This window comes from Andrographis paniculata, unplaced genomic scaffold (assembly GCF_009805555.1).
Source record: "Andrographis paniculata isolate CXL003 unplaced genomic scaffold, ASM980555v1 Contig69END, whole genome shotgun sequence".
Taxonomy (NCBI): domain Eukaryota; kingdom Viridiplantae; phylum Streptophyta; class Magnoliopsida; order Lamiales; family Acanthaceae; genus Andrographis; species Andrographis paniculata.
Window position 1 is genome coordinate 6731980 of NW_026137605.1, and position 22007 is coordinate 6753986.

The 22007-nt window shown below is 40.5% G+C and overlaps 2 protein-coding genes and 1 long non-coding RNA gene across 6 annotated transcripts; 1 reads left to right on the plus strand and 2 right to left on the minus strand.

Annotated features, from left to right (window-relative positions):
* Positions 1-289: 289 nt before the first annotated feature.
* LOC127263670 (histidinol-phosphate aminotransferase, chloroplastic-like) lies at positions 290-22007 on the minus strand. Of its 4 annotated transcripts, none has more exons than XM_051292811.1 (10): positions 21802-22007; positions 3945-4217; positions 3271-3354; positions 2988-3142; positions 2806-2903; positions 2206-2314; positions 1879-2036; positions 1319-1461; positions 890-1030; positions 290-645 (listed from the first exon to the last, which is right to left on the minus strand). In XM_051292811.1, the coding sequence occupies exons 1-10, from the start codon at positions 21835-21837 to the stop codon at positions 505-507; spliced, it is 1338 nt and encodes a 445-aa protein (XP_051148768.1). In that variant the 5' UTR covers positions 21838-22007; the 3' UTR covers positions 290-504. The 4 variants fall into 4 exon arrangements, with proteins under 4 accessions (XP_051148768.1, XP_051148771.1, XP_051148769.1 ...); XM_051292814.1 differs by having other exon boundaries at positions 3945-4057; positions 21802-22004; XM_051292812.1 differs by lacking the exon at positions 21802-22007 and adding an exon at positions 4292-4702.
* Positions 5112-17912, plus strand: LOC127263675 (uncharacterized). The gene is made up of 3 exons (XR_007841539.1): positions 5112-5215; positions 5312-5399; positions 17745-17912. It is a non-coding gene; the product is annotated as an uncharacterized LOC127263675 (long non-coding RNA).
* Positions 6102-15805, minus strand: LOC127263671 (uncharacterized). The gene is made up of 5 exons (XM_051292815.1): positions 15673-15805; positions 15400-15602; positions 14902-15315; positions 14701-14826; positions 6102-14630 (listed from the first exon to the last, which is right to left on the minus strand). Exons 2-5 carry the CDS (start codon positions 15514-15516, stop codon positions 14004-14006), a joined length of 1284 nt encoding a protein of 427 aa, XP_051148772.1. The 5' UTR covers positions 15517-15602; positions 15673-15805; the 3' UTR covers positions 6102-14003.

The following is a 22007-nucleotide window of genomic DNA, read 5'->3' on the forward strand; positions in this document are numbered from 1 at the left end:
AAAAAAAAAAAAAAAAAAAAAAAAAAAAAAAAAAGACTACATAGGTCCTCCTCAACCCACCCCTAGAAAAATACCATTGGAGAAGACTAGACTAATTGGAACGGAACTCATTGAAAGCTACAAGGCATGAACCCTCTAAGGGTAGCACCAATAGCAAGATCGACCCACCCAAGGAATACCCATCTTTGAATGAAGATCTTCTCCGACTTGGAGAAGCCTCTCATCAAGCCCAAAAGACCTAATGTTTGCTTGATTGATGTATGACATGAAGATCATGAGAAAAGGCATATAGAAACAGAGCAAGGAATCTAATCTTGATTCACAACATGTTCAGCAACATTCTTATTTTGTCTACAATTTCCAATGAATTGTGAATTTGGCTGAATGGTATGGAATGGACTAACCTTACCTTACCTTACCTTACCTTGCCTTGCCTTGCCTTGCCTTGCCTTACCTTACCTTTCCTTACCTTACCTTACCTTACCTTCTCTTATCTCTCTATATCTATATAGGACTATGCAGGCACCTGAGGCTCTCCATTAAAGCATCTGTATGCTCTGGTTTCCCTACCGAGATACGGACATAACCGGCCAACTCTTTCTTGCTGTAGTGCCGAATCATCACGCCCGTTTTTGCTAGGTCTTCCTGTAAAACATATTTGTCCAAACATAAAGAACCGAGAGGAAGAAGATGCTTCCAGATCAAAGAAAAACAGTCTATGTATCCTAAAACACTCCCACAAACAAATGTATCCTAAAATATAAGTGGCATAAGCACATAGTTCATGGCAACCAGTTTGCACGCCCATTAAAATAAAACTGGAATTAAATAAAATAAAATAAAACATATAACTTCAATTTAACATATAGTGTAAGTGGCAAGCCAATACCTTCAATTTTTTAGCATCCATCCCAGATGTAACTTCACAAAGAATGAAATTCGAGTAGCTTGGAAATGGCTTTAGAAATGGTACTTCTTTCAAAAGCTCGAAGAGCCTCTCCCTTTCTTGAACCAATGCAACTTTTACTTTCTGGAAAAACATACATTCAAAGAACTTGCATGAAAAGGGACTGCAACAGTAAATAAATTAAGTAAAGGCTTACCTTAATTACAATTTTCAGGATTGATTCCCCTCAATTATTCATGAAAGGTCAAAACAAACAACTTTGACAACCTTTCCCACATTTCATTTAATTTTATTGGAACCATTATAAACATCATATCAAATCAGGGATTTAAAATTGTGAACACTATATTTGATGGAAGAGAATTGTACTTCAGCTGGGAGAGGGTATTAGTGAGCTGCTGCTCTAGGTACCTCTAGGTAATCAGAGTTCTGTAATGCAGCACATGCTGCAATCTCAGCAGCAACAGACACATTATATGGTTGTTTTGCTCTCCATAAATATTCAATCATACTCAGAGGAAATGCCCCATACCCAACCCGAAGCCCAGCTAAACCTGAAATGCCAGAATATAAAGTATATATATATATTAAACCTTAAAAGATCTATACCCATCATCCATGCATATTATAGTTAAGCCAGCCTCCAGAAAAAAGAAAACAATAGCAAAACAATGAATAAAGCAACGCATTGGTCTAATTTTGGCAAATTTATAGAACATATTTTGCATAAACATTTCAACTTCATTGATGAGTATGGGAAAGTGTGCACTTTTAATATATAAGAACATTTGATATAAAACAAACTACCTAACCTCCAAAGGTTTCAAAATAAAACAAGGTGCAATTCCTAGCAAATGAGGCAACTCGAAAATGGTGTTTCATCTCCTACACTTACGAATTTCAAGATTAATTAAAAGCATTTAATGATACAATCTATGCTTAGCACCTAAAAGAATAAAGTAAAAGAATACCGGCTCTTTTGCTGAAAGTACGAAGAACAATTAGATTTTCAAACTTCTTCACCCATTTCATTTTGGACTCAATTCCAGAAAATTCAATGTATGCTTCATCCAGCACAACCAATATTGGCAGATTAAGTATTTGGAGAAGTGTTTCATCATCTATTATGCTGCCAAACAAAAGAACAGAACATATTAAACATAGTCCTTAAAGATATGACATAAGAGTTTGCTTCTAACAAGTAAAAATGAACAAATACTGCAGCAACAATATTGGTAAAGTACAATTTTTAACTCTGCAACAAAATTACTTACGAAGATAAATCCAAGACATTTTACCTTCCATCTGGATTATTAGGCGAGGTTAGGAATATACATTTTGGCCTTTCCTGCTCAACAACTTCAACAATCCGTTTTACATCCAAGCTGAAGTCTGATTTCCGGGGTACTGCCAAATGTTTGCATTTTGAAAGAATTTAAAGATGGTGACTAGATTAATAGACCTCTTTGTGGAAGTAACACCAATAAAGGTGTGTTTATTTGTGGGGTTTTGGGTTTGGGTTTTGAATAGTAAAATTTGAATTAAAATTGTTGCTTGATGTGATATAAATGTATTGATGAGATGTTTTGAATGTAAAATTAAATTTTAATGTAATATAATAAATGAAAAATGTGTTTGATTTGATGTTTTTGGAGAAAAAATTGAGAATAGTAAAACCCACCAAAACCCCACAAACAAGCACACCCTAAAGTTTTAAAACTAAATTAAGTTGAATATACATGACACAATCTGGAATAAAGCATAATTGCCCATTAAATAACAGCATAAAGAATAGCTGAGGTTAAATTTTCACAGAGATTAAAATGATGAACAAAATAACTGCGAAAAAATCTCCATGCAAAAGTCAAGAGAAATGACAAATATAAGAAGGAATGTACCTTTAACAACAAGTGCAGCATTAACATTTGCATCAAACTCATACATGGTGAAGGTTGGTGGGCAGTCCAATATTTTGTCACCAGGTTCTAACACACATCTGCAGTGAGGATGAATTCAAGCATACAAAAACTGATAAATGTAGCAGACAGACATATGTTCTGTGAAGGATCATGCTACAAACCGCATAATCAAATCAATCAGTTCATCTGCACCACAGCCAGCTAGAATATAATCAGATTCCAGGCCAGAATCTTCACCAAGCGCAGCTCGCAACCTGCGGCTTTCAGGGTCAGGATATATATATGGGAACCTCATGGAGCCCAATGCCTCAGAAACCTATATAAAATTCAGGAGGCAAAAAATAAAAACAAGCATGGAGAATAATGCCACCAAATCAGTAGACAAACAGATAATCCAGTCAAGTTTTCTATAACTACAAATCAAACAAGGAACACTGGCCTTACCTCTGGTGGCGGCCCATATGGGTTTTCATTGGCATCAAGTTTTACTATATCCTCAGGCTTCCTACCAAGGTGAGTGGACAACACCTGTAAATAGACCTCAAAATTTACAATAGCCATAGGAGATCGCATTCATCCAGCTGGACAGAAATTTCAACTACAAAGGTAAACAAAACCTAAACAAATGGAGGTAAGAATAGCAATAAATATATCAAGTACCGATTCAAACTGATTTAGATTTAGTTGTTATGGTATGGATAGTCTCAAGAATTTCCTGGTTTATTATTTCAATAATCATAATAAGGAAAATTACTTAAGGGAATTCAGAAACAAAAATGAATTGACAGTTTTATTGGTTCCATCAGTTGGTCTTAATTACATTGAGTGCAGCAAAAGTCACAACATCTTTTTTTTCAATAATTGCATTTTGATTAATGCTTAAATTGCATCACATTAAAATATTTCTGCTGCTTTTCTCAAAAGTTCAATTTTCTTCTATTGTTATTATTTTTCTTTGGGCATAACTTGGTCAAAAGATATACATGGTTTGTATTTGATTGCTGCTGACGATATTCCAAGCATACCAACTTATAAAATAAACAGAATGCACCATATACTTCTGAACTATGTAAAGCAAGCAATAATAAAAATCAATATGAAGGAGATTAAACAGTAACCTCAAAAGGTAAGATCGGCTGATAAGGAGATAATTTACGGAGATGCGGCCGAATAAATGAGTCCCCAGCCACCGCACAGCCACGCTGCTGTTGAGTGTCATCTTTTGTAGGAACTGCAGAGACCGAGCCGGAGGCGGAGGATGGAGTCATACAGGTAGCACTACCGAGTCTCAACGTACAACAATTGGAACCAAATTTTTTTGGTTTTTCCCCGAAAACTGACGGATTGTTGCATAACAGTTTGATAACACCCATAGAATCAATTCCCCCAGCCTGATGAAAAGTAAATACATTCAAGGGTTCCTACCTAAACAGAAAGGAGAAAGAGGGAGGGAGTTGAACGGTACCTTCTGTAACAAATACAGTGTTATGAACCTAAAGTAGACTTGCCCATTCCATTCCGAACCGTCGGTTCGACGGTTTATGAACCGGCGATTACGGTTTGAACCAAAACCGGATGCAAACCGAACTGAAACCGTAGTTCCGACGGTTCACGGTTTGAACCGGCGGTTCGGCCTTAATTGTTTTTTTTTGAAAAAAAAAATAAATCTGGTCGTCTGTCGCGCAAGAGCAGAGCAGGCAGGAGAAGAAGAAGAGGTGAAGAAGAAGAAGAAGAAGAAAGAGGAGGAAGAAGAAGAATTGGAGAAGAAAGGAAAGAATCGGTAAAGGTGAAGAAAAGAAAAAAGAGGAAGAACCTGGTGGCTGGCTTGGCTAGTGCGGCTGCGGTGGTGTGGGTGTGTAAAATGATTTATTATGTCTTAGGGTATTAGGATTTTGTACAAATTTGTATGTTTTAAAATTATAATAATATGTTTAACTTAATTTTTTTTTTATATATATTATCAATTTTTTTATTAAATAAAAAATTATTAATAATATTAAAAAATACTAATACTAATACTATAACATTATTTTTTATTTATATTTTGTAATTTTTAATTATATTATCAATATTTTTATAATTTATTTGTATTTTTTTAATTTATAATTTAATTGCTTATTAAATTTATTATTTAAATTATTTTTACATTATAAAAATATAATTAATTATTATTCATATAATGACTATATAATTGTTATGTACGAAATTTAGAATTAGGTTAAAAGCCCAAGGTAAAAAGAAGAATGGGCCTGGCAATAGAGTTGATTGAACTGACTGAAGGACACCATGAGGAAATCAAGGGAAATAGGTTTATTTCTAAGGAAAGTCCTCAGGACGGAAGGATCTCAGGTCGGTAGGTCCTCAAGACGGAAAGACCTCAGGTCGGAAGGTTTTCAGGTCGAAAGGTCCTCAAGACGGAAAGACCTCAAGTCGGAAGGTTTTCAGGTCGGGAGGTCCTCAAAGCGGAAAGACCTCAAGTCGGAAGGTTTTCAGGTCGGAAGGTCCTCAAGACGGAAAGACCTCAAGTCGGAAGGTTTTCAGGTCGGGAGGTCCTCAAAGCGGAAAGACCTCAAGTCGGAAGGTTTTCAGGTCGGAAGGTCCTCAAGACGGAAAGACCTCAAGTCGGAAGGTTTTCAGGTCGGGAGGTCCTCAAGACGGAAAGACCTCAAGTCGGAAGGTTTTCAGGTCGGAAGGTCCTCAAGACGGAAAGACCTCAGGACGGAAGGACCTCAAGTCGGTAGGTCCTCAAGACGGAAAGACCTCAAGTCGGAAGGTTTTCAGGTCGGGAGGCCCTCGGGACGGGAAGTCTGCAGGTCGGGTGGCCTTCAGGACGGGAAGTCCGCAAGTCGGGAGGTCCTCAGGTCGGGAAGTTCTCAGGTCGGAATTCTGCAGCAGAACCAACAAGTCAGATGGTTTGCAAGTCGGGAGGATTGGCAGTCGGACCCATACTATTGTAGATTGGCAGTCGGGCCTAAAGGGCGGAAGGTTTGTGGTCGGCTCAAAGAGTGAAATATAGGGATAATTTTGGTCTGCTGAGGACGCGTGTCAGCAGGAGAAGGGTTGGAAGACGGTTGGGAAGGAGGCGTTCTAACCGTTCGGGTGACGGTTTTCGGTACGGTTTCCCAGAGAATATTTAAAGGCTTGGATCATCATTTGGCAAGGCATCTTCAATCAACTTCAACAAAGCAAAGTCAGATTTGGGGATCACCACTTTAAATTTCAGTCTTTTATTTTCCAGTTTATTTTCTGTACCATACAGTGTTTAGAGATTCCTAATCTCAGGCACTAATTAATCAAGTTTAAGGATATTTTCTATATCTTTGAATTTTACTTTATTTTTGTTGAAAAATTACATCAACAAATTGGCGACCACAGTGGGAGCAAGCCAAAATTGCTCATTCCAATCCCGGCGATAATTTCATACGTCTAAGATCCGGCCGAATCATCGGAAGGGTCCATATGGCAGGTTCACAACCACAATCATCTTCGGCACCGGTGGGAGAATCCGTTCCACCACCTATTGTGCCAAATGCCGGGGAAATCCCACAACCACCAACTGATTGGTGGTCTTATGTTCAACAAATGAACAACCAGCATACTTTGGTTATGCAGAATATGTTGCGTGAACAACAAACGAACATGTTGCGTGAGCAACAGAGTCTGATGCAGAACATGATAGATCAAGCACTGTCAAGGGTTAGTCTTCAGCCCACTCAAACGCCACCAGGAGTGTCACCGTCCAGACCACAGGCAAATTTCGCAGGGCCATCATTCGTGGATAGTACATTCCCAAGTGCCACAAATCCCAACCGAATGGATAGGGGAAATCTCCTTTGACTTTTCCCAACAATGTTCCACTGGGACCAAGGGTTACCAATCCGCAGCCAAACAATACGAGGGAGGACAGGCCTGAAGGATATATACATGATCATATTCATATTCCTGTGCAGGATCCGTTCCATGTTCCTGATCATCAACGCTTTCATGTAGATCCTGATGAGATTGCACATATATTAAGGGATCAGTATGGATTAACTCCTCAGATGGCTAACCGCCCTGCATATCAGAGACCTTTCCCAGAAAGGATCATTAATGAACACCCTCTCCCAAGGAATTATCGACCACCCGATTTTCATGCATTCTCAGGGGAGGACGGATCTTCCACCATAGAACATGTTGGTCGGTTCACAGCACAATTAGGGGAAGTTGGCAATAACCCTTTTTATAAGCTGCAGCTGTTTGGTTTATCTCTTACTAGAACAGCATTTTCGTGGTTTGCAAGTCTGCCTCCTGGACAAATTCAGACATGGGAAGGGCTGGAGATGGCATTTCATGCTAGATTCTTCAACCCTTTACCAATTGTTTCTTTAACTGATCTACTAGAATTGAGACAGTATCCAGAAGAATCTGCTTCACAGTTTATAGAAAGGGTGCGACTGATGAAGGGACGATGTCCTACGGTGATCAGTGAGAAAGAGATGACCAATTTAGTGGTCCGGAATATGCATACTCGCTTAAGAAAGGCACTCACTGCCCTGGATGTTGAGGATTTGGCAAGTCTTGCATCCAAGGCAGGACGTTTAGAGTCTTTGTTCAGAGAGGAAGATCAGCATAACAGGCGTAATAGAGGCCAACATATGGCGAGTATGGGAACAGAAACATGTGACTTTGATTTTAATCAGTCAGAAGAGATGGCAGCCGAAATCCTTTCTGGAAAACCTTATGTGTGCCCCAAATTGAAGCCAGTACCAGGATCTGAAGGAAAGGAGCAACCGACGTTTGATAGTTCGAAAGCTGATGAAATCTTTGATATCCTACTGACTGATGGGCAGATCCGTATTCCAAAGGGGCAAAGATTGGCCACTAAAGAAGAAATCAAAGGGAGACCATATTGTAAGTGGCATAATTCTTTCACGCACACTACAAGTCAGTGTACTCATTTCAGGAAAGAAATTCAAAAGGCCATCAAGACAGGTCGGCTCAAATACATCACTCTAGGTGTAGACCAGCAACCGTTTCCGAAAGTAACAACGGCAATGGTTGACATCCAACCAAGTTCGGAAACAGGGAAAAGTTCGGCCAATAGTGGACAACCAGGGGAACGAACTCAGGCAAGCCCCGGAACAAAGAAAGGAAATCAGCCAAACAGCAGCCGACCGGAAGAACGATTCAAAGTTGTTGAAAGGCCAGTCGCTGAAAAATGGGACCGTCCAGACGGTTCTTTTAACGTGGAGGTGAAAGAAAAGGTTTTAGTGCGTGACCACCCGACCAGAAAAACAGGTTCAGTCGGGAACAATTGGGCTCGAAATAAAAAGCCTTTACCCGTTGATATAGATCCTCGTTTCCCAGGTATGAATCGTACACAGATCCGCAACGCCAAACGCAGGTATGCTGCAAAGTATGGGAAACGAGTTCCTTCAGTAAAACAACGAACCGACGAACAAAAAGCAGCCGACCGCTTGGCAGGAGATCAGTCCATTAGAGTCTTTACAGAACAAACGACCGACGAGCAGGGAGCAGCCATTCAGTCTCCAATTGGTCGGTCCAGTCGGGTCTGGTCAGGAAAGCAACCGAATGACGGATTAGGCGCTTCCGACTATACCAAAAGAAGTTCGTCGGGACAGGGGAAAGGTAAAGGAATGGCAGATGAAATAATTAGAGGATTTCGATGCCAACATTGTGAACGGATCAACATCAATCCATCTCTTGAGGAATTCCGCATAGAATCTTTGACGGTTCAATTTCGGGATAAGACAAAGGGAGAAGTTGTAACTACAGAGGAAAGTTCAAGATCGGTTAAATCTCGTCTGGGACCACGAATCCCTTGTCGAATGACAGAGATTAATCAGATGAGAGATGAACCGATGTGGGCAAGTCTGGTAGATGATACTATGGACGAACCTTTATGGGCATTCTTGGTAGATGATGAATTAGAGGAAACAGAGTGGGCAAAGATTACAGATTCCGAGCCTCAAACGGAGGCACCTTCGATTGTGTTTCCTCCTATTCCAGAGGGTGCGATCTCCCATTTGAAACCTCTGTATGTTAATGCTCATATATGCGGGAAACCAATCACAAAGGTTTTTGTGGATAATGGGGCAGTCTTTAATGTTATGCCATTGAAGACTCTCAAGAAGCTAGGGAAAGGAATTCATGATTTGTCTCCTGTGGAATTCGAAATGACAAGTTTTACAGGGCAGCCGACTAAGCCTGAAGGCATGATGGTTGCCACAATTGAAGTCGGACCGAAAAAGATCTCCACTGTTTTCTTTATTGTGGACGCAGATACTACATACTCTCTCTTGCTGGGAAGAGACTGGATTCATGCTTCTCAATGTGTGCCATCAACCTTGCACCAACAATTAATGTTCTGGGAAGGAAATCAGGTCTTCAAAATGGAAGCGAATGACAACCCATTCGATGTAACAGAACAAGTTGAAGAGTCAGTGTTTTATTCCAGTCATTTGGCTCCGACGTCTCAGTTGTATATGGCCAGGGAATACCCATACAAGGGTTATAAAGTCACTGGCCAGAATTCGATGTTCTATTAAAAGAACACTTTTATTGTATGGCTCATGATAAAGCCACGCCCATTCCCATATAATTTGTTTGTTATGGATGATACAAGTTTAGAAGTATGTAGTTCTCTTATTAATAAGTTCTATTTAAAGCAGTTATTACATAAAGCAAAAATAGTAAAGAGATTCTTGATGTTCACCTCCAAGAAGATGAACAATTTCGTTGGCCCGATTTATTAGAAAAAACAGAACCAACAGCTTCATCACAAGACCCATTATTGGAGTTTAATTTAGGAACCGAATTGGTTCCAAAAGTGATCAGGCTAAGTGGTTATTTGTCTAAAGAGCAACAGACAATGATGCTCGAAGTTATTAGAAACAACATTGATTGTTTGGCATGGGATTATTCAGAGATGCCTGGTTTGACAAGGAGTCTAATAGAGCATCGATTGCCTATCAAGGAAGGTTGTAAACCTTACAAACAACCTCCAAGGCGAATGAGCCCGGATCTGATGCCTCAAATCAAGGAAGAAATCCAAAAACTTCTCAAAGTGGGTTTCATTCAGCCTTGCCGTTATGCGGAGTGGCTGGCTAACATTGTGCCAGTGGTCAAGAAAAATGGTAAGATAAGGATATGCATTGATTTCAGGGATTTGAATCTAGCTACCCCTAAGGATGAATATGTGATGCCTATGGCCGACATGTTGATAGATGCAGCAGCAGGGCACAAAGTCCTTAGTCTGATGGATGGTTATGCAGGTTATAACCAAATATTTCTGGCAGAAGAAGACATTCCTAAGACAGCATTCAGGTGCCCAGGGGCTTTAGGTATTTATGAATGGACAGTCATGCCATTCGGGTTAAAGAATGCAGGGGCAACTTACCAAAGAGCCATGAATTCAATCTTTCATGATTTAATTGGCAGATCTATGGAAGTTTATATTGATGATGTTATTGTTAAATCTGCCAGTTTTGACGAACATTTGAGAGATCTTGAAGAGGCATTCGAAAGAATGAAGAAGTACAAGTTGAAAATGAATCCAACCAAATGTGCTTTTGGAATATCAGCCGGGAGCTTTTTAGGGTTTTTAGTTCATGAGAGGGGAATTGAAATCGATGCCAATAAGGCTAAAGCCATTCTTGACAGTCGGCCACCCAAGACGGTTAAAGAAATCCAAAGTCTTTTGGGTAAGGTGAACTATTTGAGGCGTTTCATTTCTAATGCTGCTGGCAAGGTCAGACCCATTACTAAATTGTTGAAAGCTGGAAAAAATGCGTTTGAATGGGGTCCCGATCAACAGATGGCTTTAGATGCTATCAAGCAGGCATTGGTTCACCCTCCAGTCTTGATGCCTCCTAAACAAGGTCGGCCACTCAAACTTTATTTGGCAAATACATATGAAGTGGTTAGCTGTTTATTGGCACAGGATGGTGATGACGGGAAGGAAAGGGCAATCTACTATCTCAGTAAAACCCTTACAGGACCAGAACTGAATTACACTATGCCAGAAAAAATGTGTTATTCATTGGTTTTCGCTTGTACTAAACTCGAGCATTATTTGCTGCCCAGAAAGATTGAGGTCATATCAAAGGTGGATCTCATCAAATTGATTTTGCAGAGACCTACTATGAAGGGCAGACTCATGAAGTGGGCCATCAAATTGGCTCCTTTTGATCTTCAACATTCCCCTTTGAGGGCAGTCAAGGGACAAGCAGTAGCCGACTTCTTAGCAGAATTTTCACAAGTCGGGTATTCTCATTGTGATAGCGCCCGACCACTTGGTTGTTCATCATATTTGAATAATCTACAGGTCGGATGTGTACCTTATATAAGTACCAGAACATGGTTGATGTTCTTTGATGGTTCTACTTCTGGAAACAAATCAGGGGCAGGGGTCTTTTTGCAAGGACCTGACGGTCAAAAAATCAACTTACAACTACGATTGGAAGCAATGACCCATAATTCGGCAGAATATGAAGCTTTAATTTTGGGTTTGGAGGCTTTAATAGCCAGGAAGGTCCAGTCTGTAATCATAAGGGGGGATTCTCAATTAGTAGTCAACCAAGTAAACAATCAATATGTTTGCAATTACCCTCATCTTCGCAGATACAGGGACATTGTGGGTCGGTTACTAACAAAAATCTCAGAAGTAATAATTGAATTCATTCCGAGGAAAGAAAACCAACGTGCTGATGAGTTGGCTCAAAGGGCCTGTAAAGGAATTCTGGAGGATATTTGGTCGGAGGTCAAGTCGGGCATAAAAGAAAAAACAGACCCAATATGTGACCGAATGGTCGGGCAGGAGACTATCGGACAGGAGCCCGACTGCGAAGTTACGGTCGAACAGGAGATTGTCGGACAGGAGCCCGATTGCGAAGTTACGGTCGGGCAGGAAACTGTCGGATAGGAGCCCGACCGCGAAGTTACGGTCGGGCAGGAAACTGTCGGACAGGAGCCCGACTGCGAAGTTATCGGGCAGGAGACTGTCGGTCAGGAGCCCGACTGCGAGGTTATTCTCGGACAGGAGCCCGACTGCGTAGTTCCTATCGGGCAGGAGTCCGACGGCGAAACAGTGCCCGATTGGAGAACAGAGCTTATCACGTATTTACAGAATCCAGGTGCAAGTGTTTCAGTTGCGACACGACTGAAAGCTTTACGTTTTCAATTGATAAATGGAATTTTGTATAAGAGATCATTTGAAGGTTTACTTTTGAAGTGTTTGGGATCTAAAGAAGCTCTAGAGGTAATGACAGAAGTACATGGTGGGATATGTGGAGCTCATCGGGCAGGTCTGAATATGAGGTGGGCCATTCATCGTTTGGGGTTTTTCTGGCCAAAGATTTTTGAAGATTGCATACAATTTGCCAAAGGCTGCCAGGAATGTCAGAGACATGGAAACTTAAACCATTTGCCAGTAACCGAATTGCAATTTTTGGCAAAACCATGGCCTTTTAAATCATGGGCTATGGATATTATTGGTAAGATACATCCTGCTTCATCGAAACATCATTGTTTCATATTGGTCGCGACTGACTATTTTACCAAATGGGTAGAAGCGGTTGCTTTGAAAAATGTGGATCAGAAGGAGGTGATAGACTTCGTTTTGAATCAAATTATTTATAGATATGGCATTCCTCAGTCTATAACAACCGACCAAGGCCTGGTTTTCACAGGGGAAAAGTTCTCTAGTTTCTTGGCAGAATTCGGTGTTCGATTACATCATTCTTCACCTTATTATCCCCAAGCCAATGGACAAGCGGAAGCAGCAAATAAGATTATTATTGGGATTATAAAGAAGATGGTTGAAGGGAACCCAAGAAAATGGCATTTGTTATTGTCTCAGGCTTTATGGGCACATAGGAATACCAGAAATACGGCCACAGGGTTCTCACTTTATCAACTCACGTTTGGCCAAGATGCTGTTTTACCAGCCGAAATCCGAGTATCATCTGGCCGAACAGAGTTTACTGATGGTGATCTTACAAAAGAATACCAACAACTTATGATGCAACAGTTGGAGGATTTGGATGTCAGCCGACTTCAGGCAATAAGTCGAAGTGTGAAACAGAGTGAAATCAGAGCAAGGAGTTACGGAAAGAAAGTTCTTCACAGGACATTCCAAAAAGGAGATTTAGTCTGGAAGACCATTCTTCCTACATATAAGAAAACTGACCAATTGGGAAAATGGTCACCGAATTGGGAAGGACCATACATTGTTCAAAAAGATATTGGGAATGGCGCTTTCATTATTGTAAATCATGAAGGGAGAAGAGTACATGATTGTGTTAATGCTAAATATCTGAAGAGGTATTATCCTGCCTTTTCAGATAACAAAACTGCCTGAAACAAAATATTATTCAGAACCCATTTATGGGGTTCGAACCTATTTAAAGGTTCATTTCTGTTAGTCATCATGTATTTGTGAGAAATTTTCTGCCTCTGAATCAGAATTTTCATTCCAGTGAGTGGATATTAATTCTGGTTCTTCTTCAATAAGATCTTCCAAGTCTGGTCGGTACCTCTCCCATTGGCTTTGCATTTCATCTAAATCTTGATTGGTACGTGCTTGCATGTCTGTTATGGCTTGATGTTCACGGTCAACAATGGTCCGTAATCTTGAGAAGACTTTTCGTTGATTGGAAAATATATTATCCCAACCAAGGTCTGGAAGTATGGTTGCTGCGTGATTTTCAATCATTTCCATGTGATGATGGAGATCAGGAATGCGGCCAAGGATGTCACGGAGAGGTTCATACCCCTCAATGATTTTTTCCATTAGGCGGATGACGCGATGAATGGTTCTTCTACCTCGTTGGGAGAATCGGAATTTGAAGTCTAGTTGCTTGAGTATATGTAACAAGTCTTCTGCATGGCCTCCAATAGGGTGATTACCTACAAAGAAGGGTTGAAGAACACCCTCCCAGTTGCTTGATGGAACATGAGGTCGGTCATTCGCCATGTTTGTTAACACTTCAAGTGTTTTGATTTTCAAAATATGCCTTGGAATATGTTTCTTAAAATGTGAGAAACAATGTTCTTTTAAAAGAAGGAGTTTGTTTGGATTCCTATAAAGTTGGAAATTGAAAGGTGATCCTTGTTTTGAGAGAAGAACGAACAAATGGATTACTAAGTCAATTGTTGTTACAGAGGGGAAGCTATTACAAAAGTGCCCCTAAAGCAGTTTTTATATTTGTCCATTTGATTTCATCCCTGGATAGCCTTCTGGTATTAGCAGCCGTCTGATATCTTTGGATGAATTGGGATCGAGCTTGGGTTTTTAGCTCTTGATCCAATTCAGCCTCATTCTTTGTATATTTTTCAAGCAGACGCTGTTCATTGGTAATTTGCTTAACCAGGGCAGACTGTTCTTTCCTTAGCTCCCGCAACTCTGCCTCCTTTTTCTGAATAGCTTCATCAACTTGAGCTTTCGTGCTAAGGAGACCACTCAGCCTTCCAGTAGTCTGCTGAAGGGATTCTCGGGTCTTAGCCAAAGAATTCTCCAGCGTTGTTTGGTCGAAGTCGGGCTGGGGGGTTTCGGCTGACAGGAGTCCAATGACTAACACTTCAGTCTTGAGCTCTGTAAGTCTTTCCATCAGCCGATGCAGAATGGGGACGGCTGGCGATTCCGTTGGAGTGTAAAAAAGAAGGCCACCAACCGTCTGAATGAGTTTGTCTAATAAGTCGGACCTTAATTCTGACAGGGGATGGTTGATGGCCTCAGTGATTATAGTCTGGGCCTCCGCTGGAACTGGAACAGTCGATAGGATAGCTAAGTCCGAAGGCTCCTGCAAGTCATACAGTGTCAATAAGTATTCCAAGGGAGGTGCAAATTTATTCATATAAGATATGCGTCACCTCTGGGCGAACTGCTGTCAGTGAGGGGGGCAGCAATGAGGTCGGTCGAGTAGGGCGGGCAGCTGGTATAACAGCAGCCGACTCGTCGGCTGCTGCGAATGGTCGCTGAGGTGCCGACCTGGGTCCCTATGGAAAGTAGTGTATAAAACAGTTAGTGTTTTTCTGAAAGAAACATTGTAGCATGGATTGGTTTAATCTTACCAAATTCACAGAAGTCTCCGAATCGGACGAAGACACTTCTTCCATTTCTGGAGGTTGGGCTGCCACAGGTGGTTCTTCTGCCTGCCACTCGATTGCTGGAGGTAGCGCCGCTGCTGGCTGGGCGGCTGCAGGTTGGGCGGCCGCATCTGGTGCCACTGCAGCCGGGATCTCTGAAGCATCTGGGATAGCCGCAGCTGGGGCACTTTCGGTTCCCAGTGTGGCTGCATCCGATTGGACGATTTCAAGATCAGCAGCATCAGGGACGTCATCTTGAGGGTCAGCTTCGGCAAGGGCAGCTGGTTCTTCCTTCGAAATGGATGAGTCTGATGCCATGTATGGCGGTTGACCCATCTGGGAAGTAGTCCCCTCGCTGTCTGAAGTGACCCCTGCTGTTGATGCGATGGGTGAAGGTGTCTGTGAATAATCATGGAAATGTTGTTGTTAAATATATCAAGGTTGGTCATTAGAATCCTAAGTATTGCTGATGAGAGAACTTACTGGTTCTATAGGCACTGCTGGTAAAGATTGTCTCCTGGTCGGGTGCCTGGCCCGACCACTCCTCGGTACGGGAGGAAGAGTTTGCCTCCTTGTCGGGTCCTCCGCCCGACTGCTCATTGGCAAATTGGTCTGGACCAAAGGTCCGATTGAATGGTCGGCTGGGGCTGGCGTCGGTTGTGTGGTCGGTGTCACCAAGGTCGTTTCTGGTGAATGAAATAAGTAAAATCAAAGTTACGATATAGTGAATTGGTTCACGGTGTTAAGAAAAATTACCAATTCGGGGTCGGGTCCTTGCTGACGTCCTAGTAGTTCCAAGGTCTGCTGGTGCTTGCTGATCGGCCCCAGAGGTCGGGGGTGTTTGCAGCTAGGAAGCTTTCTTTTTTCGCACTGGAACACTAGATCCGATTCCCGGGGCAGCTGTTTGTTGCTGAGTGCTAGTATGTCTAGCCGCCCCTATAACTAATCCTTGGGGGGGAAGGAGTATGTTCAACAACCGATCCTCATCAGGGGAAATCAGGGACCATACAACCGACCACCATTCATTGAATGTATCTACAGTCTCAGGGTTGGAGCGGAAAGGAATATAAGAATTGGAAATTATATACGTGGTGAGCTGGGAGATATAAGAAGGGATTGAATTAGGTAGGACTCGTCGGTCCGGACTTTGAAAAATTATATGCGGACAAGCGACGGGTCCAGGGATACCTTGGCAACAGCCGAACTGGCGCGCCATGAATTGAGGTTCATAATTAAAAGTGTAAAAGGTTTTCTGCCCTTTTTTATCAAGTTTTTTGCTGCTAAAAAGAGACCTGGGTTTGAGGGCAACGTCCCAGGCAAAAGGATAGGTGGGATGAGCACAAGGCTCAGGAGTCGGAAGAGGATTTGCTGCTGGAAAGGGCCAAAAGTGGTCGGGAGCATAACCCGCATATTTTTTATACATAGAAAATCGAGAGTTACTGCGGGTATCCGTTACAATTGCAGTTATTATTGGATCGGAAGATTGGAGTTTATTGCGTCCTGAGCAGAGTCGGTTGAGGGCTAATCCCAAATGTTTTTCGGAGGTTGGCATAGTGGGCGGAGATCCTAAGTTGAACGCGTTAGGGAAGTAAAGACGGAACCAAAGTTCTAAAAACCAAAAAGGACCCGATGCAGCAGTGTCTAATTTTCTACTATCATTATCTGTTAGACGAAGGCTAACTCTAGTAAGTCCTTCAAACAGATTGGCTAAAAACAGGGTGCCAAGGGAAAAGAACCGACCTGACGCGATATGAATGGCCAGGTCGAGATGAGAAGGAAGAACACATTTGGAAGGGGAAACAATGACGTACCTACAAAGCCAAAAAAGGATAAAGGCAGTATGCTCCTGGTCGGTCACAGGGGTCCCTGGAGCCCCTTGCTGGTCGGTTGCGAACTTTGTCCAACCCCATTCCTTCACACCTTGTAAAGACCATCCTGGATGGTCTTCTGATGGCTCCTGCCCATCTAGGGCTCCCATCACAGGGTCTTCACCCACGACTGGGAGATGCGCGATCATTGCCACGTCCATAAGAGTTGGACCAAAGGGGCCCGATGGTAAAGAGGAAAGTCCCATTTTCCGCATTCCAGAAGGCAGACATGGCCAACAGCACCTTCTCATGCAGGTTGATAGGCATGGTGGACAATAGTATTGCTTGGTCGATTTTTTGAGATCGCCATTGGGCCTGGAAGTGTTCTGCTACCCGTCGATACCAAGCGCGGTAAGGATCTTTTGGGTCTGTGAGATGGGTTTTGATGCTATCTCGAATGCGAACTGCTTGGTAGTTAGGATTGTTGATAGCCAGGGGATTTCGGGATTCCAAAACTTCCCTCATTCGATTTGAGTCTTCAGGAGTAGTGCAATATGGGCGGATCGTCGGAGTTAGTACTTTCGAGGCTGAAAATGGGCCCTCTGGGAGGGTTCCGTCGAAAGGAAGGGCAGGAATGTATTGATTCGCCATGGTTAGAGTGTTTTGGGATTGTGATTCACAAAAGCTCGTATTGCGGAGAAGGAAGTTAATCAGGAGTGTTGCAGTAACTGGTGCAGTTGCTAAGGGAATTTTTCAAGAGGGTAGTGATTTATGAACTTCCAAACATTGATTGTTAGATGGCGTTTGAAAGTCCCTTGGCGGCGGGCAAGTTGTTATGTACGAAATTTAGAATTAGGTTAAAAGCCCAAGGTAAAAAGAAGAATGGGCCTGGCAATAGAGTTGATTGAACTGACTGAAGGACACCATGAGGAAATCAAGGGAAATAGGTTTATTTCTAAGGAAAGTCCTCAGGACGGAAGGATCTCAGGTCGGTAGGTCCTCAAGACGGAAAGACCTCAGGTCGGAAGGTTTTCAGGTCGGAAGGTCCTCAAGACGGAAAGACCTCAAGTCGGAAGGTTTTCAGGTCGGGAGGTCCTCAAAGCGGAAAGACCTCAAGTCGGAAGGTTTTCAGGTCGGAAGGTCCTCAAGACGGAAAGACCTCAAGTCGGAAGGTTTTCAGGTCGGGAGGTCCTCAAAGCGGAAAGACCTCAAGTCGGAAGGTTTTCAGGTCGGAAGGTCCTCAAGACGGAAAGACCTCAAGTCGGAAGGTTTTCAGGTCGGGAGGTCCTCAAGACGGAAAGACCTCAAGTCGGAAGGTTTTCAGGTCGGAAGGTCCTCAAGACGGAAAGACCTCAGGACGGAAGGACCTCAAATCGGTAGGTCCTCAAGACGGAAAGACCTCAAGTCGGAAGGTTTTCAGGTCGGGAGGCCCTCGGGACGGGAAGTCTGCAGGTCGGGTGGCCTTCAGGACGGGAAGTCCGCAAGTCGGGAGGTCCTCAGGTCGGGAAGTTCTCAGGTCGGAATTCTGCGGCAGAACCAACAAGTCAGATGGTTTGCAAGTCGGGAGGATTGGCAGTCGGACCCATACTATTGTAGATTGGCAGTCGGGCCTAAAGGGCGGAAGGTTTGTGGTCGGCTCAAAGAGTGAAATATAGGGATAATTTTGGTCTGCTGAGGACGCGTGTCAGCAGGAGAAGGGTTGGAAGACGGTTGGGAAGGAGGCGTTGTAACCGTTCGGGTGACGGTTTTCGGTACGGTTTCCCAGAGAATATTTAAAGGCTTGGATCATCATTTGGCAAGGCATCTTCAATCAACTTCAACAAAGCAAAGTCAGATTTGGGGATCACCACTTTAAATTTCAGTCTTTTATTTTCCAGTTTATTTTCTGTACCATACAGTGTTTAGAGATTCCTAATCTCAGGCACTAATTAATCAAGTTTAAGGATATTTTCTATATCTTTGAATTTTACTTTATTTTTGTTGAAAAATTACATCAACAATAATAAATTAATTAATTATTTTTAAATAAAATTCAAATTTTAAAAAATTAGAAAATAAAAATATATTAAAAATAAAAATATATAAGACGACGGTTCAAACTGTAATCGAACCGTAATCGAAACTGTCAGACCGTAATCGAACCTGTCATTCGAAAGCTTCGATTTCGGTTTAATATTTTAACAAACCATAACCGGTCGTAATCGGCGGTTTGAACCATTTGGGCAAGTCTACCTTAAAGCCGCAGCAAGTCAGCAGAGGAAAGCCGCTGTCACTAGGAATTTAGGGTTGGGTGCAGGCCACTAATTGAGTTTATGTTTAAAATTATTGAAATAAATAAATAATATATTTTTATTATATAAATATACATATATTAGTTATAATAATTTTTAAAAATTACTTGGGGCAGCGACTAATTGAGCTTAATGTTTAAAATTTTTTCAACAAATAAATAATATATTTTTATTATATAAATATACATATATATTAGTTATAATAATTTTAAAAAATATCCGGGTTCAGGTCCGGGTCTGGGTTGGAACGGATTTTTAGTAAAACCCATGACCTGCTCCAAACCCGACCAGGTTTAAAATTTAAAATTCATAATCCGCCCCGAAACATATTATTTAGACCCGAACTCGTCCCATTAAGAGCGGATTCGGAGCTAACCCGCCCCATTTGACATCCTAGCTGTCACGACAGTGTCAGCAGCCAACACGCAACAGTGAACAACTGAGCATACAGTCGCTGATTCGTTCCCTTTTCAGCTATCAATTGGAATTTCGAAAATTCTCATTGCATATGTATAGGGGTTTGATTGAATCAGATACTTCAGACTTCGAATAGTGCAAATTCGGGTTTTATTTTAGACTATCTGATTATATTAAGCTAGAAATGTCAAAATAAGCTTGAAGAACGGACTAGCCCTCAACTCACCGCAACATACTAATCGGTAGATTTGAGAATTTAGTTGTACAATCTAATCCACCGACAAATGGCAACCTAAAATTGACAACTCAGACCATCTCCAACCCATAACTTTATTTTTGCTCTATTTTTGCAGGTCTGCTACAATAACTCATCTCCGACCATACCCTCTATTTTTGCAGGTATCTTGTACAACAATACCCTCCATTTTTGTAGGGTTACAAAATATTATCTTTATATTTTATTTTACATAATTTTTAAAATTACAAATAAAATTTAATATTTTATTTTTTTTATACATTTAAGTTATAATAATATTTTTAATTAATATTTTAATAAATATTAAATAAATAAATAATTAACTATAAATATTAATTACAAAATTATAATAAAAAATAATAAAATTGAAAGTAACAAAAATAAAATAAAATAAAATATATAAAATATAAGCTTAAAACAAAATAAAATAAATAAAATATAAACAAAATAAAAAAATTAATGAAATTTTTTATTTTGTTGATGATATTTAAAAAATTAAAAATTAAATAAATATAAAAAAGAAATAGATAACTACATAAATAAATAAATAATATTAAAAAAAGTAGATAATTATATAAATAAATAGATAATTGTATTAAAAAAAAAATGCACCAGCTGATTACAGCTGAATACTGTAGCACCCGCTGATTCCAGTGGAATACCGTAGCACCCGCAGTATTCCTGGTGATTCCAGCGGATGAATTCTGCAAAATTACAAGGTGGATTGGAGCAATTTTTTTCTCTCCACCCTGTAAAAATAGAGAAAAATCTCCTCGATTGAAGATAGTCTCATGATATTTTTAGCAATATTAAATCTATTAATATTTTATGCATTGAAGATTTAATAAGCAATCATAGTTGTCAATCTTAAACGACGGGATAGCGGATAAAAGGATAGCCACTATTTGAACTTAATATATATATATATATATGTGTGTATAATTTATTATATATGAAAATTATGAATCAAAATACATATGAAACATTTATAAATTTATCTCATGATTATCATTTCTCCTATTATGTAAAGTCATATACTAGACAGAACAAAATGTCAAACTTTATGATCATAAATAGTTATATAAGCAAAAATAATTTAATCACTACTACTTTGATAAATAAATAATCAAAATTAGTCAAATTCAAAATCTAATACTCCCTCCGTCCCGGACCAAGGTTGCCGTTTACTTTTTGCACGTAAATTTTTTAATATTAGTATTATAATAGATTGTGGTAAAAAAGACGAAAATACTCTTATCAGTATTGTATAATATAAAAGTAATGGCATTTGTGTAATATAGTGTAAGTTGAAAGGGTATTCATTATGTTAGTACATAGTACAATTACTAAATTAAAAAATAGTAACCTTATTTTGGGACGGACGAAAATAAAAAATGACAACCTTTCAATAATAGGACCGAGGGAGTAATTAATTTTCTTCCCATCTTCGTTCCTCTCACTGCCACTCGTGATAGATAACAGTTATATATCCGCTCCAACCTACATGGTTCCTTCACAACAAGCAGTCATGGACCGCAATGGTGCGGTGGTAGCAGCGTTATCAGCTGCCATTGACTGCTATGTAAGCAATGCCAAAATAATAGGTTCTAAAATAATAAAATAAAATTCAAAATATCTCAAAATAAACAATGTCATATCAATTCTTCAAGCTCTTTCTTCCAGCTCCATCGTTAAAATACGCAAACACAATATTTTATAAATCAAATTAATCAGTCATACACGTATCTTCATTTCCTTCTTATCCTCAACTTCTATGCAAAACATTAACTTACACCTTCTGCAATCATACATTAATAAAAATGCTAGATAAAAATCATAATTCCATGAAGCACCTAAACCAAAATCACACAAAAGTGCATAATATAAGAACTAACCCAGGGATCATCTAAACTAATTCCATCAAAAGAAACACAAAAGTGAATCCAATCCATTACAAATCCAGAGAACCAACAAAATTGAAACTAACAACTCCGACTCTCTAAATCAATCTACAATAAACTCAACTAACATCAAATAATTCAAGCCCTAAACACCATAGCAACCGACACTTGTAACATAAATAAATCAAAAAGAGTGTAAGACTTTAACTTACGAAGCCTCGGACGAAACTGTGGACGAAAACAACCATAAGATATGACCCTGTCTTGCAACGACGTCGTAGAAAGGAGATGTGATTACGAGACGAAAAAGACGGCTAACGGTAGGAAAGGAATTTCGGAAGTTGGAAGTCAGTGAGTGAGAGAGAAGAGGAGAAAACCCAAAGACGAACGAAAAAGAGGAGTGCGGCTAGGTCAGGAA

What these genes read in the sequence shown, in the direction of transcription:
- LOC127263670 (XM_051292811.1), bottom strand. Translation starts at nt 21,837, where the DNA reads ATGGTTGTTTTCGTCCACAGTTTCGTCCGAGGCTTC. An exon ending in CCTAATAATCCAGATGGAAG is followed by an intron (nt 2,037 to 2,205) that starts GTAAAATGTCTT and finishes TTTGTTTGGCAG; the next exon opens with CATAATAGATGATGAAACAC. An exon ending in TACTTTCAGCAAAAGAGCCG is followed by an intron (nt 1,462 to 1,878) that starts GTATTCTTTTAC and finishes CTGGCATTTCAG; the next exon opens with GTTTAGCTGGGCTTCGGGTT.
- LOC127263671 (XM_051292815.1), bottom strand. Translation starts at nt 15,516, where the DNA reads ATGAGCAGTCGGGCGGAGGACCCGACAAGGAGGCAAACTCTTCCTCCC. An exon ending in CAGCAGTGCCTATAGAACCA is followed by an intron (nt 15,316 to 15,399) that starts GTAAGTTCTCTC and finishes GATTATTCACAG; the next exon opens with ACACCTTCACCCATCGCATC. An exon ending in CGGAGACTTCTGTGAATTTG is followed by an intron (nt 14,827 to 14,901) that starts GTAAGATTAAAC and finishes TACTTTCCATAG; the next exon opens with GGACCCAGGTCGGCACCTCA.